At 24.3% G+C, this 23,777-nt stretch overlaps 4 protein-coding genes across 6 annotated transcripts; 2 read left to right on the plus strand and 2 right to left on the minus strand.

Moving 5' to 3' along the window:
* Positions 1-139: 139 nt before the first annotated feature.
* Positions 140-1,679, minus strand: LOC122505045 (RWD domain-containing protein 1). Its single transcript, XM_043616462.1, has 4 exons — positions 1,486-1,679; positions 845-1,194; positions 585-771; positions 140-502 (listed from the first exon to the last, which is right to left on the minus strand). Exons 1-4 carry the CDS (start codon positions 1,553-1,555, stop codon positions 390-392), a joined length of 720 nt encoding a protein of 239 aa, XP_043472397.1. The 5' UTR covers positions 1,556-1,679; the 3' UTR covers positions 140-389.
* Positions 1,680-1,762: 83 nt separating this feature from the next.
* LOC122505048 (vacuolar-sorting protein SNF8) lies at positions 1,763-3,090 on the plus strand. Its single transcript, XM_043616467.1, has 2 exons — positions 1,763-1,965; positions 2,205-3,090. The coding sequence occupies exon 2, from the start codon at positions 2,229-2,231 to the stop codon at positions 2,982-2,984; it is 756 nt and encodes a 251-aa protein (XP_043472402.1). The 5' UTR covers positions 1,763-1,965; positions 2,205-2,228; the 3' UTR covers positions 2,985-3,090.
* LOC122505046 (rho-associated protein kinase 1-like) lies at positions 3,024-5,432 on the minus strand. Its single transcript, XM_043616463.1, has 5 exons — positions 5,230-5,432; positions 5,066-5,144; positions 3,550-4,976; positions 3,371-3,490; positions 3,024-3,314 (listed from the first exon to the last, which is right to left on the minus strand). The coding sequence occupies exons 1-5, from the start codon at positions 5,277-5,279 to the stop codon at positions 3,125-3,127; spliced, it is 1,866 nt and encodes a 621-aa protein (XP_043472398.1). The 5' UTR covers positions 5,280-5,432; the 3' UTR covers positions 3,024-3,124.
* A 149-nt stretch (positions 5,433-5,581) lies between these two features.
* Positions 5,582-23,346, plus strand: LOC122505047 (poly(A)-specific ribonuclease PARN-like). Of its 3 annotated transcripts, XM_043616465.1 has the most exons (12): positions 5,582-5,802; positions 6,000-6,213; positions 6,472-6,747; positions 6,890-7,172; positions 7,253-7,374; positions 7,588-7,814; positions 10,013-10,082; positions 10,357-10,412; positions 10,484-10,570; positions 10,658-10,847; positions 21,501-21,565; positions 22,904-23,346. In XM_043616465.1, exons 1-12 carry the CDS (start codon positions 5,784-5,786, stop codon positions 22,990-22,992), a joined length of 1,698 nt encoding a protein of 565 aa, XP_043472400.1. In that variant the 5' UTR covers positions 5,582-5,783; the 3' UTR covers positions 22,993-23,346. The 3 variants fall into 3 exon arrangements, with proteins under 3 accessions (XP_043472400.1, XP_043472399.1, XP_043472401.1); XM_043616464.1 differs by lacking the exon at positions 22,904-23,346 and having other exon boundaries at positions 21,501-21,829; XM_043616466.1 differs by lacking the exons at positions 21,501-21,565; positions 22,904-23,346 and adding an exon at positions 14,320-14,991.
* The last annotated feature ends 431 nt before the right edge of the window (positions 23,347-23,777 follow it).

The following is a 23,777-nucleotide window of genomic DNA, read 5'->3' on the forward strand; positions in this document are numbered from 1 at the left end:
TAAAATATAATAATCTCAAATATATTTTAGTTGATTAATTTATTTTCCCTAAAAAAATTGAGAAATTAACTGTATAGTCTGGATAAGAAGACAAATCTCTTTTTTGCATTTAGATAATCAAAGTGTTTTATGAAGACTATTTACATAATTATAAATCAGTCGTTAATTTATTTTCTGATTTTCAACGAGGCAGAATTTCTCTTTTTGTACTCAAGAGGAAGATTATTCAGCGACAATATTTTTCCAGAAAAAAAAAATGCTTTGAGCATATTAAAAAATATTTTTTTTTGTTTAAATATTGAAAATATGACCTTCTTCTTCTTCTTCTTCTTCCAAATCTGCATTCCTGAGTTTTAAAGACTTTGAAAAGTTTGTACGAAAACTTACATTCAATCATCGTCGGAAAAATTATTTGGATTAAAATCCGGATCGTCCTCGTCATCATCCAAATCGAGATCATCAATATTTTGAAATAAACTTTCATCCACTTTCACTGCGTCACCTTTAAATAATATTATTTCATTATTCACGTGTGATATTTGATTATAATTACTACTAGAATTTAAAAATTTGAAAAAATATACCATCTTCTAAGAATTTAAGATCCGATTGATCCAGCGTTTTATCGGTCATAAACAATTCTCTGCCTGTTAATTTTTTCCCTTCCTTTTCAGCCAATTCTTTTCGTTTCTTATAACCCGTTTCCTCGTCATATTTCTCTTTCCAACTCAAGAAAGTCTCTACTGTTACTCTTGTACCTTCGAATCGTTTCTGTAAGAATTAAGTTTTAGTTTGATGAAAAGAAAAAAAAAGATTTTTTTCTAGAAAGAAAATTTTCGTTTACCATTTCAGCCTCTTCTTCTGCCTTTAATTTCTTCGCGGCATTTTCTTCTCTGTGCAATTTTACCTTATCCCATTGAACATTAAGCCATTCTTGTGCGGCACTAACTAAAGTAAATACCATAACTATTCCTAAATTTTCATTCATCTGCTCAATAAGATGTGCATGCAATTCCTCATCATTTCCATCCTCAAAATTCTCCGTATCTTCAATATTAATTGTTAAAGGCTCCTCTGGATATTTATCAGTGTACGTAAATTCTAATCGACATGCTAAACCATTTTCAGAATCTGGTTCGTGTTCCTCTGACTTTATTGGTATTGCAAATTTGTGAAAAGGTTCCGTCGCTATCACTGAAATTAAAACAATTACATTTAATTAACAAGTTAATTAGAAAGTAATAAATTCAAATGTAAACAATTTTTTATAAACTCTCAAATGCGGTATAAACATTTTAAAGTTAACCTTATATTATTTAGTAAAATTTATAATATATGATATAATAAAGAATTTACAAATATAGAAAAATTAATACAGTTTCGAATAAATTTCAATTTTACAAATACAAATTTTTATACATGATGATGAAATTAATAAAACTCCATATGTATATTATAGGTTAGGTTTGTGAATAAATTATATACCTTCCAATTCTCCACAATAAATATGTTCTAAAGCTTCAACTTCGTTGTTTTGTTCTTCTACGTAATCCATATTGACTAATATAAAATTTATTATCTATTTTAACTTATTTACACGAATTCATTTAATAATAAATTGTTTAAAACTTGCAAAACACACGCCGAGTTTTCGCTTTTCTCTTTTTTGTCGTCTGCACCACCGTGAGCCAATCATTTGCCAGGAAAACTGTCCACCAATCAAAATGCAGATTCAGTGGAAATGGAACAGCTGATCAACTGTCAGACACCGACTGTCAAAAGTGTCAAAAGTGTCAAAAGCAAGAGCAAGCAAGAGTAATAAAGATTTCTCATTTTAAAAAATTTATTTATTAAATATTCTACCCTTGTAAAGTGTAAAAATACTTTTAATTTGTTAGCAGAAAAGTTGGAAAATTAGTAAATAAAAAGTGTATAATCTTAATAATATCAAAGTTGTTGTAAAAGGTGAGCAATAGGTTATGTTTTTATAAAAATATTTATAATATTCAGAATAGAAGCAAATATTTACTTTTTTAATTAAAGTAAAAACGTCACAATTTTTGAGGCGCATGATTATTATTTTACATAATTTTAAATTAATTTTAATAATTTAATAAATAATTAAAAACACTCCCATTTTTTTATTTTTCGAAAATCAACAATTAAATATTTATTCAACATAAAAATAATTATTTTCCCTTTAGATTCAACGAAGAAATTAGATAAAAATGAGAAGAAAAGCTGGAATAGGAGCAATTCATAAACAAAAGCTCGAGCAAGAAAAATACAAAGACAAAGGTACAGAAATTCAGGAAAATCAATTTGAACAAATGACAAAACAAATGGAAACATTTCGCATAAATCTCGAAGAATTTGCAACAAAGCATAAAACAGAAATAAAAAAGAATGCACAATTTCGTCGACAATTCACCGAGATGTGCGCATCAATTGGTGTCGATCCATTAGCATCGGGTAAAGGTTTTTGGTCAGTACTTGGAATTGGTGATTTTTATTATGAACTTGCAGTGCAAATTGTCGAAGTATGTTTAGCAACAAATGAAAAGAATGGTGGTTTAATATCACTCGATGAATTACGCGAACGTTTAATTCAAGCACGAGGAAGACGTAAGGAACATCAGGAAATAACCAACGATGATCTTTTGGCAGCAGCGAAAAAATTGAAAATTTTTGGCAATGGCTTTTCCGTCGTTCCAATTGGTCGCGGTAAATATTTAGTGCAATCGGTACCTGGCGAATTGAGTATGGATCATACGGCGGTATTACAGCAAGTTAGTTTATCGGGAAATGCTTTTATTTCGAAAAGTGTTTTACAAAAGGAACTCAAGTGGGAGGATGGAAGAGCGGAGAAAGCTCTCAATCATATGGTTAAAGAAGGATTGGCCTGGCTCGACAATCAAGGAGAAGAAGAAATTTTATATTGGTTTCCAAGTTTGTTCACTGCTTGCATTATGTCGAAAGAATAGTTTTCATTTTTTTTAACTGTTAATTAATTAAGAGAATAATTTTACTTTAAATTTGAACTGTACGAAATTTTATTTTCAGAATAAAATAATAATTTTGTTATGGAAATATGTACAGTTTTATTAGTTAATTGTAAATGGTGTCATCTATTTTCATCGCCGTGATCGTATCGATGAATTGCTTGTACTCGATATCTCGCTAAATTTTCACGACACGACAATAATTCTTTATTTAAATTGTCATTTTCCTTTCGTAGTGCATTAATTTTACTGCGTAATTCTTTGGATCTTGTTTGAAATTTCGACGTGAGGGTTTTCGCCTCATTTTTCCATCTGAAAAGAAATTCATTTTAATATGGGAAGAAAAAATAATTTAATTAATTAATTACCTGCTACTTAGTTGTTGATGAATTTCAACAAGTTGTGTTAATTCTTTCGATTTTTCCTCAAATTTCTCCTGTTGCATTTTTAACCGCAAATCTGTGTTCACATTCGATATTTCTTCTATTCTGCAAAGGAAAATTTATTCTTAAAATGTAATTTTAAAAAAAAGTTGTATTTATATTACCGTTTTTCGTTTCCGCTGTTTTTTGTGTTGGTGGCCTTTCGTAGATCCTCCTGTAGATCACTGACTTTATTCTCCACTTGTCTTTTGTCTTGTTCACGAATTTGCATTTCTCGATCGAACATCGCTTGTAATGTGTGCAATTCTTTTGACAAATTCTCCTTCTCATCGAGTACACGTTCGAAACGTTTTTCTAAGTTTAAATATCTATTTAAAGATTCGTCAGACTTTGAACGATTATCAAAATCTCGGTAAATTTTTCCTTCTGGAAATAAATCATGTGAGGAGGACAAATTTTGTTTTTGTATTTCATTAATTCGTTGTTCTAGAATTTCATTCTTTTTCTTGTAAATTTTATCAAATGAATTTAATTTATATTCAGCGTCTTTTAATTTATATTCCGAGTCTTTTAATTTTTGTTCTAAATCTAAAATTCTTGAATTTGATTGATGTAAATAGTCGTCGGAACCTTGACGCATTTTATTTATTTCCTCCTCGAGCAATCTACATTCTCTTTGTGCTCTATCTAACAATGTTTCCTTTTGTTTCATTTCAACTTTTAATTCTTTTAATTCTAGATAATACTTTTTGATATTCCTATCGAATTCTTCTTTCACTTTATTCACTTCTTTTTCCAAAGAAATTTTATATTCCTCTGCAATATTATTTAAACGTACTTCTAATTTCATTTTCTCGTCTAAAATTCGCGTTTCCCGTTGTAAAGACATTTCTTTCTCTCTCACTGCCGATTCAACTAAATCAATTGCTTCGCATACTTTATTTTTTGCTTCACAATCTTTGGCGAGAACATTAGTTGCAAAACGTTGAGCGTCACTTAATTTTCTCTCCAATTCAATTTTATTTTGTCGTAATTTTTCACATTCGTTCTTCATTTTATTGAGATCTAAATTTAAAGTTTCGACAGTCTTTTGATTTATTCTCTCCTTCTCCAGAATTTCATGCTGTTGAAGACTAATTTTCTTTTGAAGTTCTTCTTTATCCTTTTTTAATTCCTCAAATTTTTCCTTATTCGATTCCCAGAGTATTTGGTGTTTCATAAAATTCTCTTTGGCTTGAATTAATTTACCCTCGAGGAGATTAATGGCATCGGAATATGATTGTTTAATACTGTTCACATGATCTTCGTTAAATTTTGAGGAACCTTTACCGTTTTTTTTAAATGTCTTGAGTTCCTCCTCAAGGACGTCTATTGCCTTCAATGACATTTGCCAGAGTTGAAACATTGAATCTTTTTCCATTTGTAGAACGACAATACGTTTCTCGAGATTCTCTAATATTTCCTTATCGGTGTTAATTCCACTGCACGTTTCAGATTGACAACGCACGAAACAATCTCTAGCAATATCACTCGCATTTTTACTCTCAGTGCGAAGTATCTCAAGTTCACGACGTAATTCAATTTGTTCGTTCTGTAAAAAAAAGAAATTCAATTTTAATTGGAAATTGAATATGAAAAGAAATAGAAATTAAATTAAAATTCACATTCTTCGAGTTTTACCTTACAAACGTCTAATTCTTCTTTCAAAGATTCTACGATATCCGCATATTCCTGAATTAGTAAATTATGATCTTCCATCCTAGTTTTGAATAACATATACAATAAATAAATTTTAATTCTTGAAAATTGTAAATAAAAATAAGAAAGTAACCTTAAAAACTCACCGGGGTTTTCTAATATCCGTTTCTGACTCCATTATTTTGTCCCCTAACATCACTTTTATAAATTTAAATACTACCTATTATTATGTTACATAATTGTAAAAACAATTTTGTTAATAAAACGTCATTTCATATTTATTTTACATCTTTTTTCAGATGTAAACATTAATTGTGACATGATTGTGACATAACTGCCATTGTGAAGGACGCTGTCTGGCCGCTGTCAAAACAATATTACGTGTTCCTTTCGATTGGTTGAAACAAACAATATAATAAACTGTCCACCAATCGTTATTTCTGTACAATTGCACAGTGAATGAATGGGACTTTAAAAAGTAGTGTGGACTCAATCTTAGTGACTGTCGGAATTCTTCTGGAAACATAACCTCAAACCGCGATCGTTTACCGCTCACCTGCTGCAATAATTTTTATTTAATTTAAAAAGTTTTTAATCAATAGTTTTAAAAAAATTGGTTTTTTACACTAACGTTAAATAACTATTTGTATTTCTTTACTTTTTGTATTCACTTTTACAAGAAAAACGAACGAAATTAAAAATGGAAGTTGTTCGTACAAGTAAGTATTTTATGATAAGAATTTTATTGTAAATAAAAGTTTTAATTTCTTTCTTATTTAATATTTTTACAATTATACCATTAAAAAGTAGTATAACTGTATAAAAAAGATTGTCTGATGAAACTTTTTCATTTGCTGAAATTGTTTCTTTAAAAAAACTATTTTTAAATATAATTTGTAATATTTGTTTATTCTAGACTTTCAAGATGTTATGGAGGAATTAGACAAGGTTCTGGAAGAAGCTTCATTTCTTTGCATTGACACAGAATTTACGGGTTTAAATGTGGGACCCGACAGTACACCTTTCGATTCACCAGCACAGTATTATTCAAGAATAAGATCAGGTTCAATGAATTTTCTCTTGGTTCAATTTGGACTTTCAGTTTTTACATTCGAGAATAAAACGAAAAAGTAAGCAAAATACTTTCTTTAAAAAAATGAGGAAAATTGGTAGGGGATCAGTTTTACCAATTTATTTTTTCCAAATATAATTTTACTAATTATCAATTTTTCAAAAATTTAAAATTTCCAAAAAATTTTCTTTCCAAAAAGAAATTTTCCAAAGACAAACAAGTCAGGAAAAAGAAAACATTCGAACTGATGGATTGGTAAAAGTGACCCCCATTCGAGAAATTATTAATTCTAACATTTTTTTTTATTATTTTACAGATACAGTCAACGTTCTTATAATTTTTATGCATTTCCACATCCTCTTAATCGTGGCGCACCTGATTGTCGGTTTATTTGCCAAGCTTCGAGCATATCATTCCTCGCCAGCCAAGGTTTTGATTTCAATAAATTATTCAACTCCGGCATTCCATTTTTAACAAAAAATGAAGAGGAAAGACTACAAAAGAAAATGGAGGATAAACAGAAAATTCGTGAGGAGGGACAAGAATTTATTCCTATTCCCGATCACGATAAGCCTCAAATCGAGGAAATTCTGTAAGTTCAAAGAATTTTAAGATTGAAAATTGTTATATAATTTTTATTGAAAATTATAAATAATTTTTTTGTTGAAAAGAAATTATTTTTTTATTGAAAAGAAATTATTTTTCTATTGAAAAGAAATTATTTTTTATTACAGATCGAAAATTAGCGAGTTCATTAAATCGGACGCAGAAAAGCTTTCAATCGATAGATGTAATGCATTTATTCGACGACTTGTTTATCAAGAAGTAAAGAGAAAATGGCCGAAGAAGCTTCATTTAGATTTTAAAGCAGAAGGTCTGAACCAAATTTTAGAAGTGACGAAAGTGGGAACAAAAGAGGAGGAAGAGAAAAAAGTTCTTGAACAAAAAGAAAAGGAACGATTAGAGATGAAAGAGGCAATTGGCCTAAGCGCATTGTTAAAGAAAATCTCTAGTTCGGTTTGTATAATTGAAAAAGATTTCATTCTGAAATATTTCTGTTTATGAATTTGAAAAAAATTAATTATTTACTTTTATAGGGAAAATTAATTGTTGGACACAATATGTTACTGGATCTGTGTCACGTTATTCGACAATTTTTTAATCCATTACCCGAAACTTATTCTGAATTTAAAGCTCTCGTCCATGGACTTTTTCCCAAGTATGTAAATATTTTTCTATTACTTTTTCACTTTTTATTTAAATATACCTACATAATAATGTATAAATACTATTTTAAAAACTAAAGGATAATTTATATTATTTCAATTTAAATAATTTAAATAATTTTGTATTTAAATTTTAATTAATTTAGCTAATAATTTGTAGTAAGAAATAATTTATCTATTAATACAAAATTGATTTTTTATTGTAGAATAATTGACACGAAAATAATCAGTCAATCGACGCAATTGAAAGATAAAGTTCCTTTAACGAATCTACAGTATCTTTTGGATACTTGTAGTAAAGAGCCGTTTTCAATTCCGGAGGTGATTCCGGTAAAAGATCGCAGTTATTCAACTTCGATAGAAAAAAGTCACGAAGCCGGATATGACGCATATATGACTGGCTTATGCTTCATAGCCATGAAAAATTATCTCGGTGAGTGAATCATTATTTAAAAAGAATTTTAAAATTAACAGGCCTCGGATAATACAAGTTTTACGGCTTATTTTAAAAAAAGCTATTATTTCGATTTTTCTCCCACATATTAAAAACATTTTATACCAGAAATTGGCAATTACCAGTTACTTTATTTTTACAGTAAAATGTTACTTATTTTGATTTTCAAAATGTAAAAAATAACTATACAGTCGTAATTTTTCCTTTAAAATTTCTTACATTATTTTGTAAGTCTTTTAACGCATAAAACAGACTTTTTGTTATAAAAAGTGAAATTATCATTCTTTAAAATAAATTTTTTACATTTAGTTTTAGTTTTTAATACTTTTCTAAATCTTTTTTTAAGTTAGACTTTCTTTTTACATATTTATATGAATCTCGACAAAAATAGAATTGCCACAGATTTGAGAAATCAGGAAATTATATCCATAGTACGAGTGAAAAAAAGTTAAATTTCTAGAAATGTTACAAAAATTTTAGTTTTCGATGAATTTTAAAATTAAGAAAAACCTTAAACTATTCTTGAATTTTCTTTTTTAGTTTAAAAACTAAAAAGAAACAATAAAAAGTTAGAGTTTCAATTTGTATAAAAAATTGAATTTTTGTATTTAAATAATTAAATTCTCAAAGAAGTTTTTAAAAATTATTCAAAATAATTGATTAAGAGAAAAAAATTAATAAAAAATTTGAGAAAATATTTGCATTCAAAAAAATTTATATAAGATTAGCAGAAATTTTCAGAAATAATTGAATGAATGTATCAAATTCAAAATGAAGATTTGAATTTTGGATTAATTTACTTACAAATTTTATAAAACTTAGTTCTTTAAAAGATTTTAATTTAATTTTTTTTTAATTTGTTATTTATTACTAATTTTTCGAAATTTTTGAATATATTTTCAAATAAAAAATTTCAAATAATCGAAATTTTGAGAAACTTATATAAGAAAAATTGAATTTAAAAATGAGGAATTTTAAATGAACTATTTTTTTCTGAATAATTCAATTCTCAAGGAACTTATTGAAAATTACTAATAATAATTATGTAATTTAGAAGAGAATTTTAATTAAAAATTCCATAAAATAATTGAATTTTTGGTGAAGGTATAGAAGTAATTTTGATAAATAAATAAATTTCAGAAGGTTTCAATTCAAAAAATTTTGAAGATGTCAATTGATGTAGAATTTTTGGACAAGGTATAGAAGTAATTTTGAGAAATAAATAAATTTCAGAAAGTTTCAATTCAAAAAATTCGGAAGATGTCAATAATTGATGTAAAAGTTTAAGTATCTTTAAATACTTGTTTTAAAAAATTATTGATCTTTTAAATAATTAAATAATTTTTAGTTAAAAATTCTTGGAAATAATTAAATTTTGTATTATTTTTTTAAAAGTAATTAAATTTAAGAATGTTAGAAATTGAAATTTAGAAAAAAAATTTCACATGTGTGGCAAAATATATTACTACATATAAATATTTAAATATTTATTTAACAAAATTATTAAGCTTTTAAATAATTGAATTCAGAAAATCTGAAAAAATTAGGTTTTTGAAAAATATTAATTAAAATTTTTTGAAGATAATTGAAATCTCGAAAGTAATCAACTGAAAGAAACTTGTTAATTTTTGTCAAATTTTATTAAAATAAACTTTATATTTTGAAGAATTTTAATCCATTTTTTTAAAATAGTCGTATTTTTGAGAAAAATGTAAAGATATCTATGTAAAAAAAAATATTTTAAAAATAATTGAATTCAACATAAACTTGGAATTGAAGTTACTTTTTTTAAATTTACTTTTATGTTATTTTAACTGTAAAATTAACGGAATATAAGAAAAAATAAATATTAAAAACTTTTCTGGAAATTAGGGAAATACGAAATCAGATTTTTGTGACAATCGGAAATAAAAATAATCGACTTTTTCGACTTTTTCGACTTTTTTGTTTACTTTCAATAGAGTAAAAAGACTTCTTTTTGCATTTTAAAATCGATTCGAGGCCTAAATAAAAGACTTGCATTTTTTTTGAAATTTTATTTAGTGAAATATTTCTTTAAATACTTATTTAAGGAGTAATTTCTGTTCTGTTTTTATAAATAAAAATGATAATTTTTAATTATTACATTGTTTTTTATTAAATTGTAATTCAATTTTTAACATGTTTGATATTTTCAGGTACTTTGGAAAGTCCTGCAGTAGATACGGTTCTTTGCGACTCGCCGTTATTAAATCCGTTTTTGAACAAGTAAGTTTATATCTTTTAAAATATTTTATTCGTGTTTTGAAATTTTATTATCTTATTTTCTATCTATTTTACTTTTATTTTATTATTATAGTATTTTACGAATGTATCCAATGGAGAAAAATGACAAATTTTTGGTAAAATTCAATGTTTTAATGGAAGTATTTAAACAAATTGATTTTTAACAAAAAGTAAAATTTAAAGATATAGAAAATGATAAAATTTCTTAACCTTTAATAAAGGATAATAATAAATTTAAATAATTTCCTTTTTACAGACTCGTCATCGTTAGGTTAAAAGACGTGCCACATATTAACTTAGTTGGAAATGATCGTAAGCTTTTCTAATATAAAAAAATTATTGTTTCGGAAAAATAAAAAATAACAAATAATAATTTATTTCAGCCACACCCAGTAGAGATCATGTATTTTACATAACGTTTCCACGTGAATGGAAAGGAAATGACATATCAAAACTTTTCACTTCTTATGGTAAATTTTTTTACACTGTTTCGATTTTTCTTTTTTTTGGAGGAAAAGAAAAGAATTTTTTTTCTTATAAAATTTTTTGTATTTCAGGTGGTGTTTTTGTTTCCTGGTTGTCTGATACGTCGGCCTTTGTTAGTTTGTACAAAAGAGATCAAGTGAAAAATGTTCTCAAGAATGTGAAGAATACGAAATTTTTCCATATTAAAAAATTCGCCGAACATCAAAAAGCAATAGAACCAGCGGAGCAAGGACTACGAAAACGTAAATTAGAATCGACCGAGTAAGTAATTTTTTCTTTACATTTTAGCCGACAGGAAAATGTTGAAAGTAATTTTTATTTAATTTATTTTTTACATCTCTAAAATTTATACTGTGTAGTTTAGTTTTGACAACCCGCTTTCTTAGACTTATCTCGAATACCTTAGATAATTTCGAAAGAAAAATAATATATAAGCGCATAGGCAATGTCAGACTCTTCGTAGTCTACTGGTTTACCATAACTTAGCAAGTGCTTGTAAGCCGTTCTGCAATTGCATATGCAGACCCCTTTGGTCTTCTCCTCCTTTTTTTTCCTACAGGGCGACCGTAGTTCACGCAAAGTATCGAAAGAGAAAACCAATAAGAAAATAAATATAAAAAAAAATCAACTCGTTCACTCGCGCGTTATCGTCCATGAGTAACCGCGTTAATAATTTCCAGAGTTCGTTCTCTCTACCTGTTGGCCCTTCGAGATTTCCTGTACACAGGTAAATTAGCATAGGGCCGTAGACTTAGTCTTGAATTAATGCTTGTGATTCTCGTTACACGTGTTTTTATGCAAAACATCACGTCACGTGATCTCTCGCGTACACTCGCTCTCGATAAATCAGAATTTCTTCCTTCTTGCGAAAATACTTTACTAGCTTATATCCAATCTCAAATTTTTAGAACATAAAATATATAGACTGATTTTCAAAAGCGATCTACACGCAATGGTTAAGAGAATACATAAAAAAAAGAATAGAGAGAAAAAAGTAAAATACTTAATATTGGATTATTTAAAAAATAATCCAATTTTCTCAAAATTTCTTAAATAATTATTAAATGTAAAATAAATAAATATTAATTATTTTTGCAAATAAAAATTAACTTTTTTCTTTTTGAAATTGAAATGAAACGTGAGGTGTTTATAAGTAATTCACGAGCCGTATATAAATTGATTTAAATTTATTTACATCGACGCGATATATTTGCATGACTAAAAGCATTTATCAATCATTTATTGGCTGGCATAAAAGATTGAACTTTAATGTCAAATTATCGTTGGTGCTTGTTTAACTTATTTAATTCAATACTTAATTTCCAGTAATGAATAAACGATTAACTTTTAATGCCGCCTTCCTTTAAAACGACAAGTTCGTTTGAGTACTTCCTCGGCTGTTTTATATAGGCGCACCCAATCGCGGTTCATTACTGAACAAATGAGCCGCCTTTGCCCGCGTGTGTGAATAAAATCAACAACTTACGAGGTATTACGTATTGATTAGAATAATGTAACATGCGCCTTCATTTCCAACTCTCAAAATGCAAATTTCGCGCATCTTTGATTGGACAAGTGAATTGAACTCTTTGCGAGAAAAATAAAGAGAATTTGTCGTTTGTAGTAGAAAGAAAAAAATTTAGAAAAGTGGTTTGAAAATTAGAAATTATATTAATTACCTTTCTATTAATTACTGAATTTTTACATTAACATTTAGTTTTTTTAACAATTTTTTTTTGACGAATTTTTTTGTTTCCATACATTGTCCTTTGGTAGCGATTTTATTTAGCATAATTTCTTTTTTATTAAAAAATTTTCATTCAATGGAATTCTTAATTTTTTCGAATTTCCATTTGACATAATTTTTATTTTAGAGAATTTTCACTAAAAATAATTTTCATTTCGTAAAATGAAAATTCTCTTAAACAAACGAACAAATTGTTTTCAATTAAAATTCAGTTAAATGAGAAACATTTAGCTGAATTTTAATCGAAAACAATTTGTTCGTTTGTTTAAGAGAATTTTTATTTAATGGAATTTTTAATTTTTCCGAATTTCCATTTAGCAAACTTTTCATTATAGAGAATTTTCACTAAAAAGAATTTTTATTCAGTCAAATTTGCTCATTCAGCTGAATTTTAATTGAAAGCAATTTTTATTGAGTTCTTATTTAGTCAAACATTCTCATTTAGACGAATTTTAATTAATAAACAATTTTTTTTTATTGAATTTGTATTTAGTCAAAATATGAATTAGTGGAATTTTTATTTAGCTGAATATTTATTTAACACAATTTTAGCCAAATGTTTCAAAATTCTAATGAAATAAAAAGAATTTTATTTCGTTTTTTGAAAATTTAGCTTGAAGAAATGCAATTAATTAAAAAAAGTACGTAAAATAAAAATTGTGTATAAATATAATTGAGTATAATAAAAAAATTCTGTTTAGTTAAAAATCTGAATAAAAATTCAACTAAATAAAAATTCTGTTCAAATTTAATAATTATTTTGAATTAAAATTTCAGGGATCATAGATTGTCACCTCACCTTTTTTTCACCTTTTTATTTTTTTTTAAATTTTGGCACCTACATTACCTATTTTGTAAACTTTTTATAATAGTTTTGAAATTTTTTAATTAATTTAAATATTTAAATTCATTTAGATTCTAAATTGTTCATCCTGCGACGAATTTCACTAAAATTTTTAAAAATCAATGAAGTTTCTAGGAGATTTTTATTAAAATTTTGTAAAGTAATTGAATTTTTGGGAAAAATTTTATTATTTATGAAGATAATTGAATTGTTGAGAAGAATTTTTTTAAAAATTTATTATAATTACATTTTTTTAAGAATTTTAATTAAGAATGCATTCAAAATTATTGAGTTCTTCTAAAGAACTTTAAAACAATTTTGGAAAATAATTGAATTCTTTAGAGAAATTTTATTAAAAGTCCATAGAAAGTAAATGAATTCTTGCGAAGAATTTTATTATTCATGACGATAATTTAATTCTTAGAAAGAATCTTCTTAAAATTTTTAAAAATAATTAATTTTTTGACAAGAATTTTGTTATTTAAAAAGTTAATTGAATTCCAGTCAAGCATTATATTAAAATTTTTAAAAATAATTGAATTTTTGCGAAGAATTTTATTATTTTATAAATAATTCATAAAATTAAAATAATTAAATTCTTGCGAAAATTTTTTTTAAAAGTTTCGAAAGTAACTGAATTTCTGCGAAGAATTTTATTATTTATGAAAATAATTGAATTCCTTGGAAGGAATTTTAAAACAATTTTGATAATTAATTTCTTTCAAGAATTTTACTTAAAATCCAAAGAAACCGAATTCTTATAAAGAACTTTATTAACATTTTTCTTACGAAGATTTCTTACTAGGAATTTTATTATTTATAAAGACAATTGAATTCTTGGGAAGAATCTTCTTTAAATTTTTGAAAATAATTGAACTTTCGCGAAGAATTTTGTTATTGAAGAAGACAATTAAATTCTTGGTATGAATTTTATTAAAATTTTTTGAAAATAATTGAATTTAATTATAATAATTAAAATTATGATTTTTTTTTGTCACCAATTTGTCACTTATTTTAAGAAAATAATTCACCTTTTCACGTCTACTTTAATTGAAAATGATACTGTGATCCCTGATTAATTTTTTCTAATTTCAGATTATTTTTTGTGTAATTTTTTAATCGTTAAAAATTATATTTTCTAGGAATAAACTTAGATTTATATGAACACATATGAGTTGAGTGTGCGCAAAACGAACAAACAAAAAAAAAAAATTCCAAAGATTTTCAAGGAAGGGAGAAGACAATTTTTTTCGTAATAAATCACATAAAATGTGAATGAAGCGCAGCGCGTGCAAGCTGCCTTCACTCGACAGTCATGATTCAAACGTTAAAGCGAAATACAGTACTATGCAAATTAGCGTTGTGTCGCATATACGATAGTGTACCTGCAATCCCGATGTTTATTCCTATCTATATTTGGAGTATGGATTACAAGACATTGAGAGAATGAAAAGAAAGCTCATAGGGAAAAAGAGTGTGTGTATGTGTATTTTTTTTGTGTGTATGCGAGAAAGAGAGAAAGAGACAATGTTTCCTGAACATTTCAAGACACTATCAACCTTTTGTATGGGGAAAAATCACTTGTTTCTCTTTATATACTGTAGAAAAGTTCATAAATTTAAAAACACGATGGACAATGTGTTCTTGAAAGATGAACACAGAATTTTCAGAATTAATGTACGATGAAAACGAATTTATTAAAATTTTATTTTAATATTATGCTAATATAGTAGAGAAAATTGCGCTTTTTTTAAAAATACTTTTCACGACTGTATAGAAAAATGGAAATAAAATATTATGTATTTTTTACAGTAGAAAAGTAATTGATTTGATTTTTCCTTGTAATATATGATGATTTTATTCATAAGTTGAATTTTGTATTTGTATTTTTTTTTGAGACTTTGCACTACTTTAAATTCGCTATTAATAAAATTTCACAAAGGAATTAAATTATTTAAAAAAAGTTTTAATAAAAATTAAAATTCCTCGCAAACATACGATTATTTTAATGAATAATAAAATTTTCACCGGAATTCAATTATTTAAAATACAATTTTCATAACATTTTTCAGAAACAATCAATTATTATTTAAAAAAATCTTTTCTAAATTCTAAATTTTCCACAAGAATTAAATTCTTTTTTAAAATAATAAAATTCTTTATAAAATTTTTATTATTTTAATAAATATCAGCATTTAAATAACATTTACAATAAATAATGAAATTCTTCTTATGAATTTTAATTCCTAAGAAGAATTTCATTATTTTTGAAAATTTTAATAAAATTTCTGACAATTTTTTTCAAACATAATAGAATTTTTATAAGATTTCAATGATTTTCACAAATAATAAAAATTTTCAAGAGAGTTCAATTACTTACAAAAATTTGAATAATATTCTTCGCAAGAATTAACATTCTTATAATAAATAATGAAATTCTTCTGAGGAATTCAATTATTTTTGAAAATTTTAATAAAATTCTTCACAAATTAAATTTTTTTTTCAAAAATAATAAAATTCATCGCAGAATTTCAATTATTTTTAATACAATTTAAAATAAATTTTACGAAAAATTCAATTATTTTTGAAAATTTTAATAAAATTCTTGGAGAAAATTCAATTACTTTAATAAATTTTTTTAAAATTCTTTACATAAATTCAACTATTATTATTTAACACTTGTTGCTATTTTTTTAAAATTAATTATCGAGTGCGATGCCTATACTTTATTTTTTCTTTCCTCTTTTTAAGATTTTTTATTCTCTTTCTTTCTTTCTTTCTTCATTTTCCTTTTTTATTAATATTAAAATATTTAATAATCGAAATAAATCTAAAGTTAAAAAAAAAAATTTTCAAATAAAAAATTTTTTTTCTATTTTCTTGGTATTTATAAAAACGAAATTCACAATTAATTGAAAGTTGAATTCACTTCTTTCCTTAAAAGGACAAAAAAGCAAACATGTTACATTATTAATTTATTGATTCGTCGATGATCGTAAAAAGTTATATGTTCCTCTTTATTTTCTCATGAGGTAAATTATAGAAACTGTGAAACAAGAAGAAAAAGGATAATGTTTGGATGATGTAAGATTATTAATGAAAAAAAGATAAAAGAATTTCTGTAAAAAAAAATGAAACTTCAGTTTCTCCCACAGGAACAGGTATATAAGGGGAAGAAAGCGGTGGTGGATTTCCATGCATAATGCGAATAGACGTTTGCGTACACCTTTTCTCTTTCTTTTGATACACAGCTGCATCTTGGCAACGCCCTCGGGATTGCACGTAATGAGTTGTACACGCTTCTCCATTTTCTTTCTTTCTCTCTCTCTCTCTCTCTTGGCTCTTGCTTTTTTATTTAAAAAAAATCGACGAGTCTCTTTGGTTTTGTATGGAATGAGTAAAATTGTTTGAGTTAGTTCCTACTTTGCCTTTCTATCGACCTCTTATCTTTTGTAAATGAATCAGTAACGATCCATCGAGAATTGCATTTTAATTTTTTTCTTTTCTTCATTGAAAAGAAGAAAAAAAAGTATCAATGGAATTTACATTGACTTGAACTTTAGAGTTCATAGAATTTTTGTACAGTTGGATTTTTATTTAGCGGAATTTTTTTTACTGGATTTTTATTCAATAGATTTTTGTACAGTTGAATCTTTATTTAGCGGAATTTCTTTTTCTACTTCAATAGAAAAATTTGTTAAATAAAAATTCATTTTTATTTAACAAATTTTTTTTCAACTGAATTTTTATTTAATAAGTGAAGTATTCTTCAAGAGCTCAAAAATAGTGAAGCTAAATACCATAAAAGAGAAGAAACAATTTTGAATTTTAAAAAATTCGTTTTTTCGAATTTTTTACAATTTTTAATAATTTTAAATTTTTTACCAAAGGATGGAGACTATGTAATAAATAAAGTATTTTTGAAGAGCACAAAAATATTAAAGCTAAATGCAATAAAAAAGGAGAAAAAATGTTGAATTTTAAGAAATTCGGTTTTTCGAATTTTTCATAATTTTTAATATTTTTCAATTTTTTACCAAAGGATGAAGACTATTAAATAAGTAAAGTGTTTTTGAAGAGCACAAAAATAATGAAGCTAAATGCCATAAAAAAGAAGAAAAAATGTTGAATTTTAAGAAATTCGGTTTTTTTAATTTTTGATAATTTTTAATAAATTTAGATTTTTTATCAAAGGGTGGAGACTATTTAATAAATAAAGTGTTTTTGAAGAGCACAAAAATATTGAAGCTAAATGCAATAAAAAAGGAGAAAAAATGTTGAATTTTAAGAATTTCGGTTTTTCGAATTTTTCATAATTTTTAATAAATTTAGATTTTTTACTAAAGGGTGGAGACTATTTAATAAATAAAGTGTTTTTGAAGAGCACAAAAATATTGAAGTTAAATGCAATAAAAAAGGATAAAAAATGTTGAATTTTAAGAAATTCGGTTTTTCGAATTTTTTATAATTTTTAATAATTTTAAATTTTTGTACCAAAGATTTTTTACCCTTATTTTTGCTAAATAAAAATTCTATTAGTGGAAATTTTACGTAAAAATTCTTTTACATGGAAATTCTGCAAAATTAAAATTCTATTATTGGAAATTTTACTAAATGAAAACTCTTTGAAATATTAATTATGCTAAATAAAAATTCTAGGAAATAAAAATCAGCACAATATTTTTGCTAAATGAAAATTCTTTTAGGTAACTGGGAATTCTGTTAAATAATAATTTTATTAAATGAGAGTTCTGCTAAATAAAAATTGTATTTCTGCTAAATAAAAATTTGCATTTCTGCTAAGTAAAAATTTGTTCGTAATAATTAATCTACTAAACAGAATTTCTGTTAACTGACAATATTGGTTAAGTGAAAATTCCTTTGAAAAGAAATTCTTCAAAACAATTATTTAAGCAAATTAGCTAATTAAATAGAAATTCTATTAAATTAATTAATTAATTCTATTAAATTCTATTAAATTATCTTTCATTTTTTGAATAAACTATAAATAAGAACGAAGCAGAAAAGATGAAAGCAAATGTGTCCATAAAGTATTGCAAAATTAATCTTTTTTTTTCAAAATAATATTTCGTAAAAGAAAAAAAGTTGAAAAAACAATTTCATCAATCAAAATTTATCTTCGCTGGATTAATTTATAAAAATGAATCCTGAGTGAGTTTCTGAACTTTTTTTTTCTTTTTTTTTGGTCTCTGTAGTTTTTTTCTTCCTCAGAAGTGCTTATCCTAGACGTTCATCAAGTCATGTTTTAAATATCTATTATCATCGAGAGTCTGTGTTTCATCTCATGAACAACCTGCACCTAGGATTTCAGTTAGCAAGATTGCCACCTGAAATACGCCCATGAATTATCGTCCTGTCAAGTATTCTATTCCAATCCAAGCTCTGGTCATTAGTCAACTCTGTATAACAGTATAAGTCGTAAGCACTAAGCCAATCGACTATTCACCTAACCAGTGACAGAAAACGATAGCAATGCTCCACGATGATTGCGATTGATTGATTGACTTGATATCCACAACCCACTCTGGAATTGCGCCTTTATAGTATAACTTAACTCCAAACTCTATACGCAGAAGGAAGAGAGAAAAATAAAAAAATTTAATTCCTCTTTCTCTCTCTCTCTCTCGCTTTTTTCTCTTCTTTCTAGAATTAAACAAGACATTTCGAAAAGCAAATAAACAGAACCTTGACAATTCCCATTGCAATGCTTACATTAATTACTTTGAAGCGATTCGTTAACGAAGTTCTGTTCAAGTACAAGGTGCAATCAAGATTTTTTTCCTCCGGACATTTTTTACTCTGCTACAACAGTTATATATCTAGAAAGAGAGATTTTAAAATTGGACTAGATGTGTAACTATAATTTGTGAACTTGTTCTTGGAATAGAATTTTTTGAATTTAATAAGGTGGGGAATTTTTTTTTTTTAAGTGCACTGTCTAATTACAGGTGGCTCGTAATTTCATCAGATTGAAGCTAATCCTTTTTCTTGTATTTCAAGGAGAAAATATATTTCTCATCATTTTTTTTCTTCCATTCGTCTATAAAAAGTTGGTAATAATAATATTGAAATGAGAGATCGTGCAAAATATTAAGCGATCGACGATCATTACATGCACATATATGCTCACTTTATGACCTTCCAATCACGAATTCTATTATTTCGATGTAATTGAAATTTATGACAATAAGTAGATTTCAATTATCCCTTATTTTAGGAATGTGGGTATAAAATATGCATAAAATATTTAACATTCGATTTAAATAAAAATTTAATAAAAAATAATTTTTTTTATTGCATTATTATTTTTTCTATTAATATTAATAAATATTAATAATAACAGTTTCATTGTTCGAAAGTTTTTAATTTTAATTATATTCAAAAACTTCAAACTTAATTTCAAAAAAAAATTTGAACTAAAATTTTCCAAAAAACTGTTTTTTACAGTTTTTAAATTAAATTTCAAAATTAAATTTATTTAATTTAATTTAATTTGATTTAAAAATTCAAATTACTAACCGGGAAATAGCCGAGAATTTAATTTGACCGGGAAAAACTGGAAATAAGCCAGAAATTTTATTTCAAACCGGGAATTTTTTCACCAAATTAAAAAAAGCTTTATTATTTTAAATTGTTTTTAAAAAATCGCTTTTTATTTCAATTTTTATAGATATTTCTACTGTTCTCTAAATTTGAATTAGTTAAAAATAATTAATTTGATAGTAAAAAATCAGTCACTGATTCAAATATAGTATGTAAATAAATTTTTAAAAAAATTATTGAATAAATAGAAATTTTGTGAAACTCAACAGAAAATAATTATATTTGTTAAAGAATTTCATTAAATACTTTTTAACAAATCGAATTTTCAAAGTAATTTAATTTAATAATGGATAAATAATTGAATTTTGTAAAGAGTCACATTCTAATGTATTCATGCTTCTTTGTGCGAAGATTAATAATTAAAATTTTTATTAGTTAATTTAAAAAAAGATTAAAATTTTTTAATAAAATTGAATTTTGGCAAAGATTTTTTTTTTAAATTCTACAAAATACGATTTATGAAATTTTTCAATTCTATTGTTTCAAGATAATTCAAGATAATTATTCAAGATAATTGAATTTTTATAAACAAATAATTGAAAATTTGTGAAATAATTGAAATTTCTTTACATTCTATTAAAAATAATTAAATTCTTTCAAAGAATTTTATTTAAATTTTTCGATAATAATCAAGGGAAGTTAGTCCCTTCAGTTAGTTATAATTTTATTTTTAAAAATTTCTTCCCAATATCTCATTGCAGAATTTCAATTATTTTTAATACAATTTTAATCAAATTCCTCGAAAAATGTAATTATTCTTAAAATTTTTTTTAAATTCGTCGAAAGAATTCAATTATTTCAAGAAACTGTAAAAAAATTCTCCTCAAGAATTTAATTATTTCCATAAATAGCAAAATTCTTCAGATTTACTAATTTCTTTTGAATATTATTTTTAAAAAAAAAATTTCACAAGAATTTAATTATTTTCATAAATTTCCATAAATTTCTTCGCAGAAATTCAATTATGTTTAAAATTTATTTTTAAATTCTCCTCAAAATTTCAATTATTTTTTTAAATAATTAAATTGTCCTCCACAATTCAATTATTTTCAAAAATTTTATTAAAATTCTACGCTAACATTTAATTATTTTTATAATTAATAACATTCTTTGGAAGGATTCAATTACTTTTATAAATAGTAAAATTCTTTGCAGAAATTCAATTGGTAACAATACATTTTAATAAAATTGAATTAATCTAATTTTCAATTATAATTATGAACAGACAAGATTATTTTAAAAAATTGAAAAAATTCTTTGTTAAATTCAATTATTTTTTAAATTTTTAATTAAAATTATTAAAAAAAACATTATTTTCAAATAATTTAAAGAAACTCGTCAAAAAAATTTAATTAATTAATTAATTAATTAATTAATTAATTAATTAATTTAATTAATTAATTTAATTTAATTTTATTTTTTTTTATTTTTTTAAATTTTTTTTTTTTTTTTATTATTCATAAAAACTCTATTAAAAATTTTTTAAAGCCATTTGTAGATTTATTTATGTTCGAAATCAAATAAATTTAAATTTGATGAGAAAAAAAAACTGGGAAAAATTTGAACAAAGCCGGGAGAAAACCGGGAATAGCGAAGAAATTCGATTAATTAAAAAAAAAGAATTTAATCATAAAATAAAATACACTTTTTCAGATAATCAGAAATATTTATTAAATTTAATTAAACTTTTTTCTTCCAGGATTGACAAGAACCAGGCGAATGGTTCTGAAAAAAATACTGAAGAAGGTTGGGAAACAGTTGAAGGTATTCAAAGTTTCTTTACACATTTAAGTCGTAGAGATTTCTTTTCAATTCTAGTACTAATTTTTGTGATCTATCTTTACATTTTTGTGGGAGTAAACAAAAAATAGTTTATAAAAAACTTTTACTATTTTTTATAACATAAATATTGACTGATAAACAGTTTATTGATATTTAATATTTCTTTTTTTACTAAATATAATATGTATTATTATTACTTTTTTACCATTCAAATTGTTATAATAATTCTCTTTTTATTTAAACTCATTTTTTATAAGCAAAAGATAAAGAAAAAATAAAAAAAGTGGACAAAAAATAAATAATAGATAAGTAAAAGACAAATGAAAGAAAAATAAATAGTAAATAAAAGAAAAACAAATGATAAACAAAAAAAGAATAAAAAAATTAACAAACAAAAACAAAAGATATACAGAAAGAGTAATATAATAGAGAATTATTACATTAATTATTAAATTATGATTACTTAAGTAAAAATCATATTCAAATAATGTGAGAAACTATTGACGAATTAGTGATATAATGATTGTGAGATAATATTAGTTTTTACATTTGTTTGTTTAAAATTACTGTTTGAGATATTTAACACAATTCGATGATAAGATTAGAATTATTTTTTAAGAATAAAAGGTAATTTGAGACGAAAAAAATATTTTTATTTTTTCAATTAAGTTAATTTTGCATAACATAATTTTTTCACCCTTAGCTGTGCTAAGTTTTCGTATTTTATTAAACTTTCATTCTATACTTCCGTTTTTTACACTTTTTGCTTGACTTTCCATTATTATTATTAACCATTTGACAAAATTATGAAATATTTATAATTCTTTTATATTTATTATTGAAACGATATTGATTCTGTCACATGAATATAGATACACTTTGCAAGTAAATAATCGTTTTTATATTTATAATAACAAATGTTCTCTGTGAATAAAAATTTTTTTCAATAACACTTTACATGACTTTTTAATGAAAAAATATTCTTATAAACAGTTTTTTTATTTCTATTAATTATTAAATTATTCCATTAAATACTCAATTATTTTTTTTGTTATATAATATACTAAATAGAGTGAAATTAATTTAATTTTGGTCTATTTTAAAGGAATTCAATTAGTTGATGTGATTAAAAATTAAACAAAGAAAACACATTGAATTATGAAAAATAAGAAATTCTTCAATTAAAAATTATTTAGTTCTCAGAAATAAATAAATTATTATTTCTGTAAATTGTTTATGTATACTTAAAAAATATTTATATTAATTTAATTTATTATCAACGCAAACGTGAGTGTAAACGAAATTATTTTCTTGATATAGGAAAAAGACGACGAAAAAGAAAGGTTGAATCAAATGAACACAAGGAACAAACTCAAGAGAAGGCATTTGTCGAAAATGACAAGTGGTAAAAAGAATTATTCAGGATTCGTAATTTTTCAACACACACATTTATTTCCATTTACCGAAAGGATTGAACTTTATTTTTACATTCAAATTTTTAGGCAAACGTAGAAATTTACAAATTATAATAAATTTTTCTATTCATATAATAATTACAATAATTTTCTATTTTTCTACATAATGCATATAAATATTTTTCTTATGCAAGAACATTTTTTTTTCGACTTTTTAGTTTTTAAAATCTAAACTATACACAATAAATGCACTTTTTTTGTACAAATAAATTCTTGTTTATATAAAAGTGAAAAATAAATTAATAAAATGTAATAAATAAAATGAAATAAACGTTAATAAATAACTTTTTTCTATTTGAATTTTTTTCTTACTTTTTTGTATCGAATCTTTTTCTAATTTTTGTCTATCAAAATTGTTTCTAAATTTTTTCTGTCTAATTTTCTTCTATTAAATTTGTTTCTAATTTTTTTTTTATAAAAAATTTATTTCGAACTAACTTTTTTTGTATATTGAATATTTTTTTCAATATTCGAATATTTTTTCGACTCAGAAAATATTTACAATAATTATTGATTTATATATTTTTTAATTAACTTAATAAACTTCATTTAGCACGTAATATATTTTCTCTCTGATACAAAATTTATTACTTTATATAATGATAAATGTAGTTATAAATTACAAATGTTATGTTTTGTTTTTGCCGAGTCTGTTTCTCTTTAATCAGAGACACTTTAATTTTGTTTACTTTCAGAAGTCCTTTTAGTTTCGTTCTATT

The sequence above is a fragment of the Leptopilina heterotoma genome, unplaced genomic scaffold, assembly GCF_015476425.1.
Source record: "Leptopilina heterotoma isolate Lh14 unplaced genomic scaffold, ASM1547642v1 Lhet_337, whole genome shotgun sequence".
Lineage (NCBI taxonomy): Eukaryota > Metazoa > Arthropoda > Insecta > Hymenoptera > Figitidae > Leptopilina > Leptopilina heterotoma.